The sequence below is a fragment of the Lichenostomus cassidix genome, unplaced genomic scaffold, assembly GCF_008360975.1.
Source record: "Lichenostomus cassidix isolate B80296 unplaced genomic scaffold, HeHo_3.0 HiC_scaffold_40, whole genome shotgun sequence".
Lineage (NCBI taxonomy): Eukaryota > Metazoa > Chordata > Aves > Passeriformes > Meliphagidae > Lichenostomus > Lichenostomus cassidix.
Genome location: NW_028147459.1, coordinates 1,415,978 through 1,438,839, shown reverse-complemented (window position 1 = coordinate 1,438,839; position 22,862 = coordinate 1,415,978). Strand labels below are relative to the sequence as shown.

At 54.1% G+C, this 22,862-nt stretch overlaps 2 protein-coding genes across 2 annotated transcripts; one reads left to right on the top strand and one right to left on the bottom strand.

Moving 5' to 3' along the window:
- Positions 1-61: 61 nt before the first annotated feature.
- On the top strand, positions 62-17,907 carry WDR74 (WD repeat domain 74). Its single transcript, XM_085046196.1, has 12 exons — positions 62-157; positions 2,627-2,732; positions 3,853-3,862; positions 4,846-4,967; positions 7,263-7,326; positions 8,544-8,693; positions 11,396-11,497; positions 12,779-12,879; positions 14,374-14,429; positions 16,456-16,598; positions 17,547-17,603; positions 17,706-17,907. Exons 1-12 carry the CDS (start codon positions 100-102, stop codon positions 17,823-17,825), a joined length of 1,089 nt encoding a protein of 362 aa, XP_084902322.1. The 5' UTR covers positions 62-99; the 3' UTR covers positions 17,826-17,907.
- Positions 17,908-18,792: 885 nt separating this feature from the next.
- LOC146422467 (ubiquitin-like FUBI-ribosomal protein eS30 fusion protein) lies at positions 18,793-22,739 on the bottom strand. The gene is made up of 5 exons (XM_085046585.1): positions 22,715-22,739; positions 21,611-21,695; positions 19,971-20,115; positions 19,841-19,896; positions 18,793-18,955 (listed from the first exon to the last, which is right to left on the bottom strand). The coding sequence occupies exons 2-5, from the start codon at positions 21,683-21,685 to the stop codon at positions 18,830-18,832; spliced, it is 402 nt and encodes a 133-aa protein (XP_084902711.1). The 5' UTR covers positions 21,686-21,695; positions 22,715-22,739; the 3' UTR covers positions 18,793-18,829.
- Positions 22,740-22,862: the final 123 nt, after the last annotated feature.

Below are 22,862 nucleotides of genomic sequence, written 5' to 3'. Positions count from 1 at the left end.
TCCCACCCGGAACTTTTTCCCACCCGGAACTTTTCTCACCCGGAACGTTCCCTCCCCGCTCACAGTTCCCGCCCGGAGCGCTTTGGGCGCACACACAAGATGGCGGCGCCCAGGAGGTACCACGTGTGGATCGGCGCTGAGACCGGAGCGCTGAAAGGTGGGGAGGGGGCGCGGGGGGGATTTTGGGGGGGATTTTGGGGGTCCTGAGGGTTTTGGGGTCCTGGGGGGATTGAAGGTCTCTGGGGGGTTTGGGGGTCAGAGGAGAGCCTGGAGGGGATCCAGGGGGATTTGGGGGAGTTTGGAGGTGTCCGGGAGGGTCTGGGGGGTTTTGGGGGTCTCTGGGGGGTTTTGGGGAGCCCAGAGGTGGTCTAGAGGGGATTTGGGGGTCCCGGGGGGCTTTGGGAGTCCCGGGGGTTTCCGGGGCTCTTGGGGAGTCCAGAAAGGGTCAAGGGAGGGATTTTGGGGGTCTCTGGGGGGTTTTCGGGGTCCAGAGGGGATCATGGGGATTTGGGGTCCCAGGTGTGTCCGGGGGTCTTGGGGAGTCCAGAGCATGTCTAGGGGGATTTGGGGTCCTGGGGGTTTGGGGAGCCCAGAGGTGGTCTAGAGGGCATTTTGGGGGTCCTGGGGGCTTTGGGGAGTTTTGGGGGTCCTGGGGTGTCTGAGGGATCTGGGGGCTTTGGGGAGTCCAGAGCATGTCTAGGGGGATTTTTGGGGTCCTGGGGGTTTGGGGGTCAGGGGGAGCCTTGGAGGGGATCCGGGGGCTTTAGGGAGGGGAGAGCTTTTAGGGTCCCGGGGGAGTCCTGAGGGGGTCTAGGGGGATTTTGGGGGTCCCGGGGCTCTCTGAAGGGATTTTTGGGGTCTCGGGGTCTCTGGGGGACTTTGGGGGTCCTGGGGGGCTTTGGGGAATGCAGAGATGGTCTAGGGGGATTTTGGGGTCCTGGGGGTCTCAGGGTTTTGGGGAACCCAGAGGGGCTCCAGGGGGATTTTGGGTCCCGGGGGTGTCTGGGGTGGTCTTGAGGGTTTTGGGGGTCCTGGAAATCTCCTGAGAGTCTGGGAAAGACCATTTTGGGGGATCCTGGAGGTTTTGGGGGTCCTGAGGGTCTCTGAGGAGACTCTTTGGGGTCTCTGGGGGATTTGGGGGTTTTCGGGGGTCCTGGGGTTCTCTGAGGAGGTTTTGGGTTCCTGGGGGTCTCTGGGGGATTTTTGGGGTCTCTGAGGGTCTCTGAGGAGGGGTTTGGGGGTCCTGAGAGGATTTTTGGGGGTCCTGGGGGTCTCTGAGGATGTTTTTTGGGGTCCTGGGGGTCTCTGAACGGATTTTTTGGGGTCCTGGGGGTCTCTGAGGGGATTTTTTGGGGTCTCTGAGGATGTTTTTTGGGGTCTCTGGGGGGATATTTGGGGCCCTGAGATCCCTGGGGTGTCTCGGGGGGTCCCTGAGGTGCCCAAAACCCCCCAAAATTCTCCCCCCGACCCCCCAGGGGTGAACCTGCTGAGGAAAAAAGCTTTGGGTTACTTCATCTTATTTTTATCTTTATTTATTTTATTTTTATTTATCTTTATTTATCTTTATTTATCTTTATTTATCTTTATTTTTATTTTTTACCGTTATTTTCATATTTATCTTCGTGTTTATTTATTTTTATCTTAGTTTTATCTTATTTTTATCTTTTACCTTTATTTTTATTTATCTTTATTTTTAATTTTACTTTATTTTTTATCTTTATTTTTGATTTCTTCCCACTCTGTTGACACACTCAATCCACCTGCTAGAACAAAACCCTCAAAATAACCCTAAAATCCCTTTTTTTTGGGGTGAAAACCCAACAAAACCTTTGCCTAAAATGATTTAAAATCTGAAATCTGATTTATTTTTCCCCCCAGGGGTGAACCTACAGTGAAACTTTGGGTTACTTTATCTTATCTTTATTTTTATCTTATTTTTATCTTTATTTATTTTAACTTTATTTTTATTTTATCTTTATTTTTTACCTGTATTTTTATTTTTATCTTTGTCTTTATTTATCTTATTTTTATCTTTTACCTTTATCTTTACTTATCTTTATTTTTACTCATTTTTATTTTACTTTTTACCTTTATTTTTGATTTTTTTCTCACTCTATTCACATCTTACTCCACCAGGCCTCCCCTGGCTAAACAAAACCCTGAAAATAACCCTAAAGTCCCTTTTTTTTGGGTTAAAACCCAACGAAACCTTTGCCTAAAATGATTTAAAATCTGAAATCTGATTTATTTTGCCCCCCAGGGGTGAAGCTTTGGGTTCTTTTACCTTATTTTTATCTTTATTTATTTTAACTTTATTTTTATTTTATCTTTATCTTTTACCTTTATTTTTATTTTTATCTTTATCTTTATTTATTTTATCTTATTTTTATCTTTTACCTTTATTTTTATTTATCTTTACCTTTATTTTCACTTATTATTATTTCACTTTTTACCTTTATTTTTGATTTTTTTCTCACTCTATTCACACCCTGACTCCACCACACCTCCCCTGGCTAAACAAAACCCTCAAAATAACCCTAAAATCCATTTTTTTTGGGATAAAACCCAACGAAACCTTTGCCTAAAATGATTTAAAATCTGAAATCTGATTTATTTTGCCCCCCAGGGGTGAACCTGCTGCGGAAAGAAGCCACAAACCACGTCGGGGGGGATGGGCTGAGCCGGGCCAGGGGGGTCTCTGCCCTGTGCTGGGGGATTCTGACCAGACTGAGGTGAGTTGGGGGCTTGGGGGTCCTGGGGATCTGGGGGCGAGGGTGTTTTGGGGTGTTTGGGGTGGTCTGGGGGTGTCTGGGGGATTCTGGGGTCCTGGGGTGGTCTGGGGTGTGTCTGGGGGTCTCCAGGGGGTTTTGGGAGTCTGGGGTGCTTTTGGGGGTCCTAGGGTCTTGGGGAGTCTGGGGTGGTTTTGGGGTCCTAGGGGGTCTGGGGGTGTCCAGGGGTGTCTGGGGGTGGTTTTGGGGGTTTGGGGTCTCCAGGGGGTCCTGGGGATCCAGGAGGATCCAGAAGGGTGTGGGGTGTCCAGGGGTCCGGGGGGTTTGTGGGTGTTTTGGGGGTCCTAGTGTCTAGGGTGGTTTGGGGGTCTGGGGGTGTTTTGGGAGATCCTGGGGGTCTCTGCCCTGTGCGGGGATCCTGACCAGAGGAGGTGAGAGTTGGGGGTCCTGGGGGGCTCTGGGGTGTTTTGGGCCCTGGGGGTATCTGGGGGTCCTGGGGGTCTGGGGTGTGTTTGGGGGTCTCCAGGGGGTTCTGGGGGCTCTGGGGTGTTTTGGGGGCCCTGGGGCCCTGGGGCCCTGGGGGTCCTGGGGTGTGTTTGGGGGTTCCAGGGGGTTTTGGGGGTTTTGGGGTGGTTTTGGGTGTCTATGGGTGTCTGGGGGTCTCCAGGGGGTTCTGAGGGTGTTTGGGGGTGGTTTTGGGGGTTTTGGGCTGTCCAGGGGTGGTCCAGGGGGGTCCTGAGGGTCTCCAGGAGGATCCAGAAGGGTCTGGGGTCTCCAGGGTGTCCAGGGGGTGTCTTGGGGTGGTTTTGGGGGCTTTGGGGTCTCCAGGGGGTCCTGGAGATTCAGGAGGATCCAGAAGAGTCTGAGGGTCTCCAGGGGGGTCCTGGGGGTGTCTGGGGGTGGTTTTGGGGGGTCTGGGGGTCTCCAGGGTGGTCCTGGAGGGTGTCTGGGGAGGTTTTGGGGAGGTTTTGGGGGGTCTGGGGGGGTCAGGAGGCCCTGAGGGGGTCTAGGGTGGTCTGGAGGTGTCCAGAGGGGTGTCTGGGGGGGTCAGGGGGTGATTTTGGGGTGTCCCAAGCCCCCCCGACCCCCTCAATCCCCCCAGCTGCTGGTCGGCTCCCTCCAGGAGCTCCAGGGTTGTGCCAAATTGGGGTTTTTTTGGGTTTTTTTGGGGATTTTTTTGGGGATTTTTGGGGATTGGGATGTCTATATCAGCTTTTGGGGTGAGTGCGATTTGGGGCTGATTTGGGGTGATTTTGGGATGATTTGGGGTGGTTTTGGGGATGATTTTGGGATGATTTGGGGATGATTTTGGGGCTGATTTTGGGGTGATTTTGGGATGATTTGGTGTGATTTTGGGGATGATTTTGGGGATGATTTTGGGGATGATTTTGGGCTGATTTGGGGATGATTTGGGGGTTGATTTGGGGATGATTTGGGGCAATTTGGGATGATTTAGGAATGATTTGGGGATGATTTTGGGATGATTTGGGGATGATTTTTGGGGTGATTTTGGGATGATTTGGGGGTGATTTCCAGGAGCTCCAGCGTTGTGCCAAATTGGGTTTTTTGGGGGATTTTTTGGGGTTTTTTTTGGGGATTTTTTGGGGGATCGCTTTGGGATTGTTTTTTATTTTCAGGAGATTTTTTGGGGATTTTTCAGGGGATTTTTTTGGGGATTTTTTGGGGGATTTTTTTGGGGATTGGGATGTTTATATTGGGTTTTGGGGTGAGCGCGATTTGGGGTGATTTTGAGCTGATTTTGGAGTGATTTTGGGATGATTTTGGGGATGATTTAGGAATTATTTTGGGCCGATTTTGTGGATGATTTTGGGGTGATTTGGGGATGATTTAGGGATTATTTTGGGATGATTTTGGGGATGATTTGGGGATGATTTAGGAATGATTTTGGGATGATTTTGGGCTGATTTTGGGCTGATTTTGGGGCTGATTTTGTGGGCAATTTTGGACTGATTTTGTGGGTGATTTTGGGATGATTTAGGCCTGATTTTGGGCTGATTTAGGGATGATTTATGGATGATTTGGGGGTGACTTTGGGGTGATTTCGGGGTGATTTCGGGGTGACCCCACCCCATTTCCAACCCCCTCAATCCCCCAGCTCCTCGTTGGCTCCCTCGATCGCTCGCTCAGCGTGTTCAGCGCCGAGAAAGGGAAATTCACAGAGTCACGGCTCTGCCCGGGAGGGGAGGGGGCTTTCTGCGGCCTGGGGGTGCTCGGCAGGTAGGGGGGATCTTTGGGGGTCCTGGGGGTCCGAGGGGTTTTGGGGGTCCTGAGGGTTTCCAGAGGGTCCTGGGGGTTCTCGAAGGCTTTTGGGGGTCTGGGTGTCCAGGGGGATCCAGAAAGGGTCTGGGGGTGTCCAGGGTGGGTCTGGGGGTGTCCAGGGCAGGGTGTCCAGGGGGGTCCTGGGAGGGTCTGGGGTGGTCCTGGTGGGTCTGGGGGTATTCAGGGTGGTCCTGAGGGTGTCCAGGGGGTCCTGGGGATGTCCTCAAGGGGTTTTGGGGGTCTGGGGGTCTCCAGGAGGATCCAGAAGGGTCTGGGGGTGTCCAGGGGGTCCTGGGAGGGTCTGGGGGTGTCCGGGTGGGTCTGGGGGTGTTCAGGTGGTCCTGGAGGGTGTCCAGGGGTCCAGGGGGTCCTGGGGGTGTCCTCGAGGGGTTTTTTGGGGGTCTGGGGGTATTTTTGGGGAGGGGTCTGGGGCTTTCTGGGGGTCCTGGGATCTGAGGTGTCCTGGGTGGGTCTGGGGGTGTCCTGGAGGATTCTGGAGGGTCTGGGGGTGTCCTTGAAAGGTTTTGGGGGTCTGGGGGTGTCCAGGGTGGGTCTGGGGGTGTCTAGGGATTCTTTGAGGGGTTTTTGGGTGGTCCTGGGGTGTCCAGAAGGGTCTGGGGGTGTCCAGGGGGTCTGGGGGGTCTGGGGGTCTCGAAGGGTTTTGGGGGGTCTGGGGTGGTCCTGGGGGGTCTGGGGATGTTCAGGGTGGTCCTGAGGGTTTCCAGGGGTGTCCTGGGTGGGTCTGGGGTATCTTTGAGGGTCTTTTGAGGGGTCCTGGGGTGGTCCTCGAAGGGTTTTGGGGGTCTGGGGGTGCTCAGGAGGGGTCTGGGGGGTCTGGGGGCCTGGGTCTGGGGGTGTCCTGAGGGGTCCTGGGGTCCAGGGGTGGTCTGGGGGACTGTAGAAGGGTCTGGGGGTGTCTGGGGTCCTGGGTCTGGGGGTCCAGGATTCTAAGGGTTTTGGGGGTCTAGGGGTGTCCAGAGGGAGTCCTGGGGTGGTCTGGGGGTGTCCAGGGGGATTCTGGGGTGTCCAGAGTGTCCTGTGTCTGGGGGGTCCTCAGGGGATCCAGAGGGGTCTTGGGGTATCCAAGGGTGTCCTGTGGGTCTGGGGTGTCCAGAAGGGGTCTGGGGGTGTCTGAGGGGTTCTCGGAGGGTTTTGGGGGTCTGGGGGTGGTCCTGGGGGTCTGGAGGTGTTCAGGGTGGTCCTGAGGGTTTCCAGGGGTGTCCTGGGTGGGTCTGGGGGTGTCCTCGAGGGGTTTTGGGGGGTCTGGGGGTGTCTAGGTGGGTCCTGGGAGGATCCAGGAGGATCCAGAAGGGTCTGGGGGTGTTCAGGGTGGTCCTGAGGATTTCCAGGGGGGTCCTGGGTGGGTCTGGGGGTGTCTAAGGATTCTTTGAGAGGTTTTTTGGAGGGTCTGGGGATCTCCAGAAGGATCCAGAAGGATCTGGGGGTTTCTAAGGCTTCCTTGAGGGGTTTTGGGGGGTCTAGGGGTGCCCAGAAGGGTCTGGGGGTGTCCAGGAGGATCCAGGGGGTCCTGGGTGGTCTGGGGGGTCCTCGAAGGGTTTGGGGGTCTGGGGTCTCTAGGATGGGTTTGGGGGTGTTTAGGGGGTCCTGAGTGTGTCCAGGGGGTCCTGAGGGGGTCTGGGGGGTCCTCAAAGGGTTTTGGGGGTCTGGGGTGTCCAGGAGGATCCAGGAAGGGTCTGGGGGTGTCCAAGGGTGTCCTGGGTGGGTCTGGGGGTGTCCAGAAGGGGTCTGGGGGTGTCTGGGGGTTCTCAAAGGGTTTTGGGGGTCTGGGGTGGTCCTGGGGGATCTGGAGGTGTTCAGGGTGGTCCTGAGGGTGTCCAGGGGTGTCCTGGGTGGGTCTGGGGTATCTTCGAGGGGTTTTGGGGGTCTGGGGGTGTCAAGGAGTGGTCTGGGGGTCCTGGGGCAGGTGTTGGGGGTAAGGGACTCTTGGAGGGGTCTGGGGGGTCTGGGGGGTCTGGGGTGTCCAGAGATGCTTTGAGAGATTTTTTTGGGGTGTTTGGGAGGATCCAGGAAGGGTCTGGTGGTGTCCTTGAAGGGTTTTGGGGGGTCTGGGGGTGTCCAGGGGGGTCTTGGGAGGGTTTCCATGGGGGTCCTGGGGTGGTCTGGGGGTGTCCAGAGGGGTGGAGGATGCCCAGCAGGGACTGGGGATCTCGGGGGACTCCCCAAAATCCCCCCTGACCCCCAAAATCCCCCCTGACACCCAAAATCCCCCCTGACACCCCAAAATCCCCGCAGCTCCGTCATCACGGCAGTGGAGTCAGGGCTGATCAGAGTCTGGGGGGAGAATGGGGCTGAGGAGGTGAGTTGGGGGCTTGGGGGGCATTTGGGGGGCTTTTTGGGATTTTTTGGGGTTTTTTGGGATTTTTTTGGGATTCTTTTTTTATTTTTAGGGAATTTTTTTATTATTTTTACTGGATTTTTTTTTATTTTTAGGGGATTTTTTTATTTTTATGGGATTTTTTTATTTTTAGGGGATTTTTATTTTTTAGGGATTTTTATTTTTATGGGATTTTTTTGTTTTTATGGGAATTTTTTTTAGGGGATTTTTTGGGGATATTTTTGGGGATTTCTTTGGGATTTTTATGGGATTTCTTTGGGGTTTTTTTAAATTTTTGGGGATTTCTTTGGGATTTTTTCTTTATTTTTTGGGGATATTTTGGGGGATTTTTGGGGTGATTTTGGGGTGACTTTTCCCCATTTGCAGCCCCTCCAGGAGCTCCAGGCAGGTTCATGTTTATCCCAAATGTGCCAAAATCGGGGATTTTTTGGGATTTCTTTGGGGATTTTTTTGGGCTTTTTTGGGAATTTTTTGGGATTTTTGGGGGATTTTTTTGGGAATTTTTTTTGGGATTTTAAAAAATTTTTGTATTTTTCGGGGATTTTTTTTTTTTTTTTGGGATTTCTTTGGGATTTTTTGGGAATTTTTTTTTAAATTTTTTGGGATTTTGGGGATTTTTTTATTTTTTGGGGTTGGGGATTTTGGGATCTTTGAATTTTGGGATTTTTAGATTTTTGGATTTTGGGATTTTCTTGGGATTTCTTTGGGATTATTTTGGGGGGTTTTTAAAACTTTCTTTGGGATTTTTTGGGGTTTTTTGGGGGATTTCTTTGGGATTTTTTAGGGATATTTTGGGATTTTTTTTAATTTTTTGGGGGATTTTTTTGGGATTTCTTTGGAATTTTTTGGGATTTTTTTGGGGATATTTTGTGGGATTTTTTGGGGTGACTTTTCCCCATTTGCAGCCCCTGCAGGAGCTCCAGGCAGGTCCAGGTTTATCCCGAATGCACCAAAATTGGGGATTTTTTTTTTATGTCTTTGGATTTTTTGGGGGATTTTTTCGGGATTTCTTTGGGGGTTTTTTTTAATGCTTTGGAATTTTTGGGGATTTTTTTTGGATTTTTGGGGGATTGTTTTTTATTTGTTAGGGATTTTTTGGGAAGATTTTTTTTGGGATTTCTTTGGAATTTTTTGGGGATTTTTGGGGTGATTTTGGGGTGACTTTTCCCCATTTGCAGCCCCTGCAGGAGCTGCAGGCAGGTCCAGGATTATCCCGAATGCGTCAAAACCCCAAAACTCCTCACCTGGTGGGAACAGGAGGGAAGGAGAACGGGCTGAAGGTTTGGGATCTGCAGCGACCTGGGGAGCCTCTGTTCAGGGCTAAAAATGTGAGTGAAACCCCAAAAAATACCCCAAAAAATACCCTAAAATATCCTAAAGTATCCCCAAAAAATCCCAAACCCCAAAAAATATCCCAAACTCTCTGTTCAGGGCTAAAAACGTGAGTGAAACCCCAAAAATATCCCAAAAATATCCCAAAAAATACCCTAAACCCATAAAATATCCCAAACTCTCTGTTCAGGGCTAAAAACGTGAGTAAAAACCCAAAAAATACCCCAAAAAATATCCCAAACCCTCTGTTCAGGGCTAAAAACGTGAGTGAAACCCCAAAAATATCCCAAAAAAATATCCTAAAAATGTCCTAAACCCATAAAATATCCCAAACTCTCTGTTCAGGGCTAAAAATGTGAGTGAAACCCCAAAAAATACCCCAAAAAATATCCCAAATCCTCTGTTCAGGGCTAAAAATGTGAGTGAAACCCCAAAAAATATCCCAAAAATATCCCAAACTCTCTGTTCAGGGCTAAAAACGTGAGTGAAACCCCAAAAATATCCCAAAAAATACCCTAAAAATATCCCAAACTCTCTGTTCAGGGCTAAAAATGTGAGTGAAACCCCAAAAATATCCCAAAAAATACCCTAAAAATGTCCTAAACCCATAAAATATCCCTAACTCTTTGTTCAGGGCTAAAAATGTGAGTGAAACCCCAAAAAATATCCCAAAAAATATCCCAAATCCTCTGTTCAGGGCTAAGAATGTGAGTGAAACCCCAAAAATATCCCAAAAAATACCCTAAAAATATCCTAAAATATCCCCAAAAAATCCCAAACCCCAAAAAATATCCCAAATCCTCTGTTCAGGGCTAAAAACGTGAGTGAAACCCCAAAAAAACCCCAAAAAATACCCTAAAAATATCCTAAAATATCCCAAACCCATAAAATATCCCAAACTCTCTTCAGGGCTAAGAACGTGAGTGAAACCCCAAAAAAACCCCAAAAATATCCCAAAAATGTCCCAAACCCCAAAATATATCCCAAAAATATCCCAAAAATATCGTAAAATATCCCCAAAAAAATCCCAAACCCCAAAAAATATCCCAAACTCTCTGTTCAGGGCTAAAAACGTGAGTGAAACCCCAAAAAATACCCCAAAAAATACCCCAAAAAATCCCAAAGCCCAAAAAATATCCCAAATTCTCTGTTCAGGGCTAAAAATGTGAGTGAAACCCCAAAAATATCCCAAAAATATCCCAAAAATATCCCAAAAATGTCCCAAACCCCATAAAATATCCCAAACTCTCTGTTCAGGGCTAAAAACATGAGTGAAACCCCAAAAAAATACCCCAAAAAATATCCCTAAAATATCCTAAAATATCAAAAAAATCCCAAACCCCAAAAAATATCCCAAACTCTCTGTTCAGGGCTAAGAATGTGAGTGAAACCCCAAAAAAACCCCAAAAATATCCCAAAAATATCCCAAAAATATCCCAAACTCTCTGTTCAGGGCTAAAAACGTGAGTGAAACCCCAAAAAATACCCCAAATAATATCCCAAAAGTATCCCCAAAAAAATCCCAAACCCCAAAAAACCCCCAAAAATATCCCAAACTCTCTGTTCAGGGCTAAGAACGTGAGTGAAACCCCAAAAAAAACCCAAAAAATATCCCAAAAACATCCCCAAAAGTATCCCCAAACCCATAAAATATCCCAAAAATATCACAAACCCCAAAAAATATCCCAAAAACGTCCCAAAACCTCTGTTCCGAGTTAAAAATGTGAGTTAGATGCCCAAAAAACACCAAAAATATCCCAAAAATATCCTGATCAGGGCTAAAAATGTGAGTCTGACCCCAAAAAATATCCCAAAAATATCCCAAAAGTATCCCAAACCCATAAAATATCCCAAAAATATCCTAAATTTGCTGTTCCGGGCTAAGAATGTGAGTGAAACCCCAAAAAAAACCTCAAAAAACCCCCAAAAATATCCCAAACCCCCAAAAAACCCCCAAAAAACACCCAAAAATATCTCAAACCCCTCGTTCCAGGCTAAGAATGTGAGTGAAACCCCAAAAAAACCCTAAAAACATCCCAAAAATATCCCAAAAAATATCCCAAAAAATATCCCAAACGTTAAAAAACCCCAAAAACATCTCTTGATGTCCCCAAATGTCCCTAAATGTCCCCAAAAAAATCCCTCAGTCTTCTCAAATGTCCTTAAATGTCCTCAAATGTCCCCAAAATCATCAATGTCCCCAATTGTCCCTAAACGTCCCCAAAAATGTCCCCAAATGTCCCTAAACGTCCCCAAAAATGTCCCTCAATGTCCCTAAATGTCCCCAAATGTCCCCAAAAACATCTCTCAGTGTCCCTAATGTCCCCAAATGTCCCAAAACCATCCCTTGATGTCCCTAAATGTCCCCAAATGTCCCCAAAAAGTCTCTCAGTGTCCCCAAACGTCCCCAAATGTCCCCAAAAACATCCCTCCATGTCCCCAAATGTCCCTAAATGTCCCCAAAAACGTCCCTCAGTGTCCCCAATTGTCCCCAAAAACATCCTTCGATGTCTCTAAATGTCCCCAAATGTCCCCAAACATCCCCAAAAGTCCCCAAAAATGTCCCCAAAAACCAATTCTCAGTGTCCCCAAATGTCCCTAAATGTCCCCAAAACCATCTCTCAGTGTCCCCAAAAACGTCCCTCAATGTCCCCAAAGTCATCCCTCGATGTCCCCAGATGTCCCCACCTGTCCCCAGGTGAGGAACGACTGGCTGGACCTTCGTGTTCCCGTGTGGGACAGAGACCTGCAGTTCCTGCCGGGAGACCAGCGGGTTGTCACCTGCACGGGACACGGCCAGGTGGGGACAGCGGGGTCACCTGGGGTCACCTGGGGGTCACTGGGGTCACCTGTATGGGACACAGACAGGTGGGGACACTGGGGTCACCTGGGGGTCATTGGGGTCACCTGTATGGGACACGGACAGGTGATGTCACCTGGGGGTCTTTTGGGTCACCTGGGGGCCATTGAGGTCACCTGGGGTCACCTGCACAGGACACGGACAGGTGGGGACACCTGGGGTCATTGGGGTCACCTGAGGGTCAGTTGGGTCACCTGGAGTCACCTGGGGGTCACCTGGGGTCACCTGTATGGGACACGGCCAGGTGAGGTCACCTGGGGTCACCTGGGGGTCAGTTGGGTCACCTGGAGTCACCTGGGGGTCACCTGGGGGTCATTGGGGTCACCTGAGGGACATTGGGGTCACCTGGAGGTTACAGGGGTCACCTGGGGTCACTGGGGTCACCTGGGGGTCACTGGGGTCACCTGGGGGTCACCTGAGGTCACCTGTATGGGGACAGCCAGGTGATGTCACCTGTGGTCACCTGCAGCTGTCACCTGCAGTTGACCACACTGGGGAGCAGAGGGGGGTGGTGGCCTTGCTGTCCCCACCTGTCCCTCACCTGTCCCACCTGTCCCCTCACCTGTCCCCTCACCTGTCTCACCTGTCACTCACTCATCATTCACCTGTCCCCTCCCATCCCTCACCTGTCCCTAACCTATCCCCACTTGTCTCACCTGCCCCCTCACCTGTCTCACCTGTCCCCTCCCATCCTCACCTGTCCCCTCACCTGTCCCTCACTGTCCCTCACCTGTCTCACCTGTCCCCTCTCATCCCTCACCTGTCCCCACCTGTCCCTACCTGTCCCCTCACTTGTCTCACCTGTCTCACCTGTCCCCACTTCTCTCACTTCTCCTCACCTGTCCCCACCTGTCCCTCACCTGTCCCCATCACTCCCCCATCCCTCACCTGTCTCACCTGTCACTCACCTGTCCCCACCTGTCTCACCTGTCCCCTGACCTGTCCTCACCTGTCCCTCACCTGTCTCACCTGTCACTCACCTGTCCCCACCTGTCCCCATCACTCCCCCATCACTCACCTGTCCCTCACCTGTCCCCACCTGTCACTCACCTGTCCCCATCACTCACCTGTCTCACCTGTCTCACCTGTCCTTCCCCTGTCCCCAACTGTCCCCACCTGTCCCCATCACTCACCTGTCCCCACCTGTCCCCATCACTCCCCCATCACTCACCTGTCACTCACCTGTCTCACCTGTCCCTCACCTGTCCCCACCTGTCGCAGGTCCGTCTCTACGATCTCTCCACCCCCCAGCGCCGCCCCGTGTTGGACACAACCTTCGGCGAGTCGCCGCTGACCGCGCTGGCCTTGGTGCCTGGGGACACGTCAGTATGGGGACATGGGGACACTGGGGATGTTGGGGATGTTGGGGACATCTGGGGCAGTGGGGGCATTGGGGACATTGGGGGATGTTGGGGACATTGGGGACACTGGGGACATTGGGGACACTGGGGACATGGGGGACATTGGGGACATTGGGGACGTTGGGGATGTTGGGGATGTTGGGGACATCTGGGACAGTGGGGACACTGGGGACACTGGGGACATGGGGGACATGGGGGACATTGAGGGACATTGGAGACACTGGGGATATTGGGGGCATTGGGGACACTGGGGACATGGGGGACATTGGGGGCATTGGGGATGTTGGGGACACCTGGGACAGTGGACACTGGGGACATTGGGGGACACAGGGACACTGGGGACATCGGGGACATTGGGGTGCTGGGGGACATTGGGGATATTGGGGACATTTGGGGATACGGGGACATTGGGATCATGGGGGACACTGGGGGACATGGGGGTCTTGAGGGACATGGGAGACATTGGGGACATTGGGGACATTGGGGAACAGGATGTGGGGACATTGGGGACACTGGGGACATGGGGACATTGGGGACACTGGGGGACACTGGGGGACATTGAGAGACAGTGGGGGACATTGGGGACATTGGGGACACTGGGGACATTGGGGACATTGGGGACATTGGGGACATGGGAGACATTGGGGACAATGGGGACATTGGGGACAGTGGGGACATTGTTGGGGGCATTGGGGACATTGGGGACCAGGAGGACATTGGGACATTGGGGATTTGGGGACATTGGGGGACACAGGGGACATTGGGGGGACATTGGGGGGGACTTGGGGACATTGGGGGACATCGGGGTCCTGGGGAGACATTTAGGGGATGTTGGGGGACACTGGGGGACATTGGGGACGTTGGGGTTCTGGGGGGACATTGGGGACATCTGGGGACAGTGGGGGGACACGTCAGTGCTGGGGGGACATGGGGGGAACATTGGGGACACTGGGGGGACACTGGGGACATTGGGGGGACACTGGGGGGCTTTGGGAGGGGCAGGGGGTGTCTTGCAGGGCTCCTGGGGGGCTGCTGGTGTTCGATGAGGGGTTTGGGGTGACCCTGGTGGGTTTTGGGATACCCCAGGTAGCTTTGGGGTCCCCCAGGGTGGATTTAGGGTCCCCCAGGGTACATTTGGGATCCCCCAGGCAGGATTTAGGACACCCCAGTGTAGATTTGGGGTCCCCCAGGATAGATTTAGGGTCCCCCAGGGTACATTTGGGGTCCCCCAGGGTACATTTGGGGTCCCCCAGGCAGGATTTAGGACACCCCAGGGCAGACTTGGGGTCCCCCAGCGTGTATTTAGGACACCCCAGTGTACATTTAGGGTCCCCCAGGATACATTTGGGTTCCCCCAGGATAGATTTAGGGTCCCCCAGTGTAGATTTGGGGTCCCCCAGTTGGATTTGGGGTGCTCTGGGGGGCTCCAGCTGACCCCCAGCCCCATTTCCCCAGCTCGGTGGTGGTGGGCAGTGCCAGGGGGGAGCTGGCGATCATCGACCTGCGCAAGGGTGAGCTGGGGGTCCTGGGGGGTTTTGGGGGTCCTGGGGGGTTTTTGGGGTCCTGGGGGTATCAGGGTCCTGGGGGTTTGAGGGTCCTGGGGAATTTGGGGGTTCCTGGGGCTTTAGGGGTTCTGGGGGGGGTTTTGGGGGGTTTTTGGGGGTCCTGGGAGAGGATTTGGGGGGTTCTGGGGTGTCCTGGGGGATTTCTGGGGGGTTGTGGGGATCCTGGGGACATCGTGGGGAGTTTTGGGGGTCCTGGGGTGTCTTTGCGGGTCCTGGGGATTCCTAGGGTGGTCCTGGGGATTTTGGGGGTCTCCGGGGATTTTGGGGGTCTCCCGGGGTTCTAACCCCCATTTCCCCCAGGCCGGGTGCTCCAGGCTCTCGGGGGTCCTGGGGGTTTTGGGTGGTCCTGGGTTGTCCTAGGGGTCCTGGGGGATTCCTGGGGAGGATTTTGGGGATCCTGGGGGTCCTGAGAGGTCCTGGGGGAGATTTTGGGGTCTCCCGGGGGTCTCTAACCCCCATTTCCCCCCAGGCCGGGTGCTCCGGGCCCTCAAGGGGGTCTCTGGGGGGGTTTTGGGGGGTCCTGGGAGGGTCTTTGGGGTCTCCCGGGGGTCTCTGGGGGGGTTTTGGGGTCTCCCGGGGGTCTCTAACCCCCGTTTCCCCCCAGGCCAGGTGCTCCGGGCCCTCAAGGGGGTCTCCGGGGTCGGGGTTTTGGGGTCTCCCAGGGTCCTAACCCCCATTTCCCCCAGCCGGTGCTCCGGCTCTCAAGGCTCCGGGGGGATTTAGGTCTCCAGGGGATTTTGGGGGTTTTGGGGTCTCTAACCCCCATTTCATGCCGTGTTCTCCGGCTCAAGGGCCCCGGGGGTCTCTGGGGGGTTTTGGGGTCCCAGGGGTCTCTAACCCCCATTTCCCAGGCCGGGTGCTCCGGGCTCTCAAGGGGGTCTCTGGGGGTTTTTGGGGGGTCTTTGGGGTCTCCCGGGGGTCTCTAACCCCCATTTCCCCCCAGGCCGTGTTCTCCGGGCTCTCAAGGGGGTCTCCGGGGGGATTTTGGGGGTTTTGGGGGTCTCTAACCCCCGTTTCCCCCCAGGCCGGGTGCTCCGGGCTCTCAAGGGGGTCTCTGGGGGGATTTTAGGGTCTCCAGGGGGCTTTGGGGGTTTTGGGGTCTTAACCCCCGTTTCCCCATGCCGTGTTCTCCGGGCTCTCAAGGGGGTCTCCGGGGATTTTAGGGTCTCCAGGGGGGTTTTGGGGTCTCCCAGGGGTCTCTAACCCCCCGTTTCCCCCCATGCCGTGTTCTCCGGGCTCTCAAGGGGGTCTCCGGGGGGATTTTAGGGTCTCCAGGGGGGTTTTGGGGTCTCCCAGGGGTCTCTAACCCCCATTTCCCCCCAGGCCGGATGCTCTGGGCTCTCAAGGGGTCTCCGGGGAGTTTTGGGGTCTCCAGGGGGTTTGGGGTCTCCGGGGGGTTTTGGGGGTCCGGGGTCTCTAACCCGATTTCCCCAGGCCGGGTTCTCCGGGCTCTCAAGGGGTCTCCGGGGGATTCTGGGGGGATTTTGGGGGTCCGGGGTCTCTAACCCCCATTTCCCCCAGGCCGGGTGCTCCGCCTCAAGGGGTCTCCGGGGTCCTGGGGGTCTTTGGGGTCTCCCGGGGTCTCTAACCTCATTTCCCCCAGGCTGGGTTCTCCGGGCTCTCAAGGGGTCTCTGGGGTTTTGGGGGTCTTTGGGGTCTCCGGGGTCTCTAACCCCATTTCAGGCCGTGTTCTCCAGGCTCTCAAGGGGGCCCCGGGGGGATTTTAGGGTCTCCAGGGGGATTTTGGGGGTCTCTAACCCCCCATTTCCCCCCAGGCCGGGTTCTCCGGGCTCTCAAGGGGGTCTCCGGGGGGATTCTGGGGGGGTCTTTGGGGTCTCCCAGGGGTCTCTAACCCCCGTTTCCCCCCAGGCCGGGTGCTCCGGGCTCTCAAGGGGGTCTCTGGGGGGGATTTTAGGGTCTCCAGGGGGGTTTTGGGGTCTCCCGGGGGTCTCTAACCCCCGTTTCCCCCCAGGCCGTGTTCTCCGGGCCCTCAAGGGGGTCTCCGGGGGGGTCAGGGGGCTGCAGTGTCACCCTGAGCTGCCCCTGGTGGCTTCCTGTGGCCTCGATCGCTTCCTGCGGCTGCACTGCCTGCGCGACGGGACCCTGAGGGACAAGGTGGGACCCCCTGGGACCCCCAAAAACACCCCAAAATCACCCCAAAAATTCCCACGGATTTGTGAGACCCCCACCCCAAAAATTCCCAAAAATTTCTGAGACCCCCACCCCAAAAACTGCCACAAAATCCTAATGTTTCTCCCCAAAATGACCCCGAGACCCCCAAAATCACCCCAAAAATTCCCACGGATTTCCGAGACCCCCATCCCAAAAATTCCCCAAAATTTCTAAGACCCCCACCCCAAAATTTCCCTCAAAATCCTAATGTTTCTCCCCAAAAATCCCCAAAATATCATTAAAACCCCCCGAGAAAAACCCCAAATCCCATTGAGACCACCCCAAACTCCCCTGTGACCCCACCCCAAAAATTCCCTCAAAATCCTAATGTTTCTCCCCACAATGACCCTAAACATGCCAAAAAAATCCCAAAATCTCCTTGAAACCCTGAGAAAAACCCCAAATCTCACTGAGACCACCCCAAAGTCCCCCAAAAATCCCCCCCAAAAAATTGGGGAGATCCCTCTGGTCACCCTGAGACAACCCTGAAATCCCCTGTGACCAAAAATTCCCTCAGATTTCCGAGACCCCCATCCCAAAAATTTCCCCCAAATTTCTGAGACCCCCACCCCAAAAACTCCCTCAAAATCCTAATGTTTCTCCCCAAAATGACCACCCCAAGACCCCCAAAACCACCCCAAAATCACCCCAAAAATTCCCACGAATTTCTAAGACCCCCACCCCAAAAATTCCCTCAAAATCCTAATGTTTCTCCCCAAAATGACCCCAAAAATCCCCAAAATCTCCTCGAAACCCTCAGAGAAAAACCCCAAATCCCACTGAGACCACCCCAAAGTCCCCAAAATCCCCCCAAAAAATTGGGGAGACCCCTCAGCTCACCCCAAAAATCCCAAAACTCCCCAAAAAAACCACCTCAAAATCCCCCCCCAGGTGTATCTGAAGTCTCGCCTCACCTGCCTGCTGCTCAACACCCACCTGGACTGGGAGGTGAGACCCCCGACCCCGATTTTGGGGGGGCTGGGGGAGCCCCCCGCCCCCATTAACCCTTTCCTTCCCTCCCCCCGCCCCCATTAACCCTTTCTTTCCCAGGCCCAGGAGGAGCCCCCTCCCCAAAAAGGGGTGAAGGATGAGGTGGATGAGCTGTGGGACAACATGGAATCCATCCAGACCCCCAGGAAGGGCAAAAAACGGAAAATTTCGGGGCTCTGAGGGGTCCTGAGACCCCCAAATCCCCCTCCCCTAATGTATATAAAACCCAGTATCTCCTAAATAATTCTAGTTTTAGTTCTTTTGAACATAAATGGGAATTTTGGGGAGAAATTGGGTCTGGGGGTGCTGGAATGGGTGGGGAAGGATGTTTTTTGACCGCCTCAAACCCGAGCGCGGCCCCTTTAAATCCTTGGCCCCGCCCATCAATTGCTTTAGCCACACCCAGTGCGCTTCGGTGATTTCCGGAAGAGTTCGGAGCCCCGCCCACCGCTTTCGGGTATTTCCGTAAGCGCTCGGAGCCCTGGCCACGCCCCTCAGCCGCTCAGCCAATCGGGTGTCTCCGTAACCTCTCGGAACTCTGGCCCCGCCCCTCACCACCTCAGCCAATCGGGTGTTTCTGTTTCGCTTCAGCTCTCCCTGCGCTCGGCTCTTTCCGGCAGCACTCGGCTCTTTCCGTCTCCCATCCCTCATTAATTAACCCCCCTAATTAAGCCCCTGTCGCTAATTAACACTCACCGCCGCCCCTCCAGCGGTCCCTTTAAATCCTGAGCCACGCCCAGTGCGCTTCGGCGATTTCCGGAGGAGTTCAGCGTGTGCTCTCCGCCCCGCCCACCGCTTTCGGCTCCCTTCGGCTATTTCCGTAACCGCTCGGAGCTCTGGCCACGCCCCTCAACGCCTCATCTAATCGGGTGTTCCCGTTTCTCTTCGGCTATTTCCGCCTCCCTCATAGAAAACCATTGCGCAGCCAATCCCTAACTAATTAACCCCCCTAATTAACCGCCTCTCGCTAATTAACGCTCCCCGCCGCCCCGCCAGCCGCTCCCCGACTCCTCGCCGCCATTTTCACCCCCAAATCCCTTCGATTCCCCTCGAAAAGACCCAAAAACCTTCCTAACAACCCCCCAAAAAAACCGAAAAAACCCCCAAAAAACCCCCAAAAACCCCCAAAAATCCCCAAAACCGAGCGAACTGGCCCCGATCTCGCAGCCTTTATTCGCGGGGGCTCAGGAGTTGGCGTTGGGCCCTTTCTTCTTGCCGAAGGTTGGCACGACGTTGACGAAGCGCCGGTTGTACTGCATGCGCCGCTTGGCTCTGCCCGTCTTCTTCTTCTTCTTCTCCTGTTTGGCCACCTAAGATAAAAAAATGAAGGGTCCAGGGGGTCCCCGAAATCTTGGGGGGGTCCCCAGAATCGCCCCCCAAAATTTCCCCTCAGGCCGCACAGACCCCCGCTCAAAAAAACCCAAATGCCCCCCAAAAAAAACCCCCAAATCCCCTCAAAAAGACCCCAAATCTCCCCAAAAAGACCCCAAACCCCAATCCCAAAACCCCTCAAAAACCCCCAAATCCCATAAAACAACTTAATTCTCCTCAAAACCAAATCACCCCAAAACCCTCAAAACCCCCAAATCTCCACAAAACCCTCAAAACCCCAAATCCCCCTAAAACCTCAAAAACCCAAACCCCAGACCCCAAGACCCCAAATCCCCCCAAAACCTCATCCTCTCAAAAAAACCCAAATCCCCCAAAAACCCAAATTGCACCAAAACCCGCCAAAACCCCCAATTCCTCAGAAAACCCCAAATCCCCCAAAACCCAAAAATACCCCAAATCCCCTCAAAACCCACCAACCCCAAATCCCCACAAAAAACCCCAAATTTCAAAAAAACCCAAAATCCCCCCAAAACCCTAAATCCCCAAAAACCCCTAATTCCCATCAAAACCCCAAATCCCCTCAAAAACCCAAATCCCTCAAAACCCCCAAAAACCCCAATTCCCCCAAAACAACCCCCCAAAAAACCCCAAATCCCCCTCAAAACCCCACTCATCAAAAACGCTCAAAACTGCCAAAAACCCCAAATCCCATCAAAAATCCCCCACCCCCAAAAAACCCCAAATCCCCCAAAACTCCCCAAAACCCCAAATCCTCAAAACTTACTCCCTCAAAATCCCCCCAATAAACCCAAATCCCCCCAAAAAATCCCCAAATCCCCCCAAAAAATCCCCCCAGAGCTCACCTTGGGGGTCTGCCCCCTCACTTTGCCAGCCCGGGCGAGAGATCCGTGCACTTTCCCTGGGAAAAGGAGGCAATTAGCGGGTCGTTCGGGTCATTAACGCCTCGCTAATTAGCGGCTGGCTGTTAATTACCCCCCGGCAGGCGGGCGGAGAGGTGCAGGGAGGTGAATTTGGGGAGGGGGCTCTGGCCCAGCACGGTGTCATCGGCCAGGGGGGTCCCGGAGCTCAGCAGCACTTGGTCCTCGGCGGGGATTCCGGAAAGTTCTGCGATTTTCTCCTGGGGGGGAAATAAAGAGGAGGGGTCAGCAGCCTGGAATTTGGGGGGTTTGGGGGTCCTGGGGGAGTTTGGGGGTTCTGGGTGGGGTTTGGGGGTCCTGGGGTCTTCAGGGGGTCCTGGGGGGCTTTGGGGTCCTCGAGGTCTTCAGGGGGTCCTGGGAGGGATTTGGGGATCTTCAGGGTGGTCCTGGGGGAGTTTGGGGGTCCTGGGGGGTTTGGGGGTCCTGGGGGTCTTCAGAGGGGTTCTGGGGGTCTTCGGGGGTTTGGAGGTCTTCAGGGGCCCTCCTGGGGAGGAGTTTGCGGGTTCTGGGGGTCTTCAGGGGGTCCTGGGGGGTCCTCGAGGTCTTCCGGGTGGTCCGGGGGAGTTTGGGGGTCCTGGGGGTCTTCAGGGGGTCCTGAGGGGGCTTTTGGGGGTCCTGGAGGGCGGTTTGGGGGTCCTGGGGGTCTTCAGGGGCCCCTGCAGGAAGTTTGGGGGTCCTGGGGTCTTCAGGGGGTGTTTGGGGGGCTTTTGGGGGTCCTGGGGATTTTGGGGGTCCTGGAGGTCTTCAATGGGGTCCTGGGGGAATTCAGGGGGTTTGGAGGTCTTCAGGTGGGTCCTGGGGGAAATTCTCGGGGTCCTGGGGGGCTTTTGGGGGTCCTGAGGGGGATTTGGGGGTCTTCAGGGGGTCCTGGGGAGTTCGGGGGTCCCATGGGGTCTTCAGGGGGTCTTGGGGGGCTTTTGGGATTGGTCTTGGGGGATTTGGGAGGGTTTTGAAAAGGTTTGGGGGTCTTGGGGGTTTTTGGGGTCCTGCAGGTCTTCAGGGGTGTCCTGGGGGTATTTGGGGGTCCTGGGGTGGGGTTTAGGGGTCCTGGGGGTTTGGGGCTCTTCAGGGGGTACTGGGGGGATTTGCAGCTCTTGGGAGAGGCTTTTGGGTGGTCCTGAGGGGGGTTTGGGGGTCCTGGGGGACTTTGGGCGTCCTGGGGGCTTTTGGGGTGGTCTTTGGAGATTTGGGAGGATTTTGAAAGGGTTTGGGGGTCTTGGGGTTTTGGGGGCCCCTGGAGGTCTTCAGGGTGTCCTGGGGATGATTTTGGGGTCCTGGGGGAGTTTGGGGGTCCTGGGGTTTTCAGGAGGTCCTGGGGGCTTTTTGGGGGTGGTCTTGGGGGACTTGGGAGGGTTTTGAAAGGGTTTGGGGGGTTTTGGGGGGCCTGGGAGAATTTGGGGGGGGTTTGGGGGTCCTGGGGGTCTTCAGGGGCCCTGGGTGAGGCTTTCCAGGGATCCTGGGGGGTTCAGAGGGGTCCTGGGGGGCTTTTGGGGGATTTTGAGGGTCCTGGGGTCTTCAGGGGGTCCTGGGGGCGCTTTTGGGGTCCTGGAGGTCTTCAGGGGTGTCCTGGGGGGAATTTGGGGGTCCTGGGGGTGAGTTTGGGGGGTCCTGGGGGGGGTTTGGGAGGGTTTTGAAAGGGTTTTGGTGGTCCTGGGGGTCTTCAGGGGGGTCCTGGGGAGGATTTGGGGGTCCCACCTTGATCTGGGCGAGGGTCTCTGCGCCGCAGAGCTCGAGGGTGAGGAGGGTCTGGCCGTGGATGAAGAGCTGCATGGCTGTGGGGCTGAGGGGGGAATTTTGGGGGGTTTAGGGGGCTGTGGGGACCCCAAAAATAAAAGGGGAGATCCTCAGGGACCCGCAAAGTCCCGAAATCCCCTCAAAACAAACCTAAATCCCCTCAAAAAACCCTCAAAACCCCCAAATCCCCTCAAAAAAAACCCAAATTACCCTCAAAAAAACCAGTTCCCCCCAAAAACCCCACATTCCCCTCAAGAACCCCAAATTCCCCTCAAAAAACCCTCAAATCTCCTCATAAAAACCCTCAAATCCCCTCAAAAAACCCCAAATCCCTTCAAAAAAACCCCAAAACCCCTCAAACAACCCTCAAATACCCCCCAATTCCCTTAAAAAAATCCCAAATCCCCTCAAAAAAACCGCAATTCCCGTCAAACCCCGAAATCCCCTCAGAAAAACCCCAAATCCCCTCAAAAAAACCCCAATTCCCCTCAAAAAACCCCAAAACCCCTCAAAAAAACCGCAATTCCCCTCAGAAACCCCCAAATCCCCTCAGAAAAACCCCAAATCCCCTCAAAACACGCCCCAAATCCCCTCAAGAAAACCCCAGTTCCCCTCAAAAACCCGCAATTCCCCTCAAAAAAACCCAAATCCCCTCAAAAAAACCCCAAATCCCCTCAGAAACCCCCAAATCCCCTCAGAAACCCCCAAATCCCTCAAAAAACCGCAATTCCCTCAGAACCCCAAATCCCCTCAGAAAAACCCCAAATCCCCTCAAAACACGCCCAATCCCTCAAAAACCCCAATTCCCTCAAAAAAACCCCAAATCCCTTCAAAAACCCCAGTTCCCCTCAAAAACCCCGAAATCCCCTCAGAAAAACCCCAACTACCCTCAAGAAAACCCCAATTCCCCTCAAAAAAACCCCAATTCCCCCCAAAAACCCACCAAATCCCCTCAAAAAAACCCAGCTCCCTTCAAAAACTTCCAAATCCCCTCAAAAACCCCCAAATCCCCTCAAAAAAACCCAAAAAACCCAAATTTCCCCAACCCCCCGAGCGCGCTCTCACCGCGGCGTCTCCAAGGCGGAAAGGGGCAGCGCGCAGGCGCGGAGCGATGACGTCACCGCGTACCCCCGTGCGTCCCGACGCCGCCAGCCGCGGAACTACAAAGATGGCGGAGAGCTGGCAGGGAGGCGTGGCTAAACTATGATGGGCG

What these genes read in the sequence shown, in the direction of transcription:
- LOC146422467 (XM_085046585.1), bottom strand. Translation starts at nt 21,685, where the DNA reads ATGCAGCTCTTCATCCACGGCCAGACCCTCCTCACCCTCGAGCTCTGC. An exon ending in AGACCCTCGCCCAGATCAAG is followed by an intron (nt 20,116 to 21,610) that starts GTGGGACCCCCA and finishes TTTCCCCCCCAG; the next exon opens with GAGAAAATCGCAGAACTTTC. An exon ending in CTCCGCCCGCCTGCCGGGGG is followed by an intron (nt 19,897 to 19,970) that starts GTAATTAACAGC and finishes TCCTTTTCCCAG; the next exon opens with GGAAAGTGCACGGATCTCTC.
- WDR74 (XM_085046196.1), top strand. Translation starts at nt 100, where the DNA reads ATGGCGGCGCCCAGGAGGTACCACGTGTGGATCGGCGCTGAGACCGGA. An exon ending in ACGGGACCCTGAGGGACAAG is followed by an intron (nt 16,599 to 17,546) that starts GTGGGACCCCCT and finishes ATCCCCCCCCAG; the next exon opens with GTGTATCTGAAGTCTCGCCT. An exon ending in ACACCCACCTGGACTGGGAG is followed by an intron (nt 17,604 to 17,705) that starts GTGAGACCCCCG and finishes TTTCTTTCCCAG; the next exon opens with GCCCAGGAGGAGCCCCCTCC.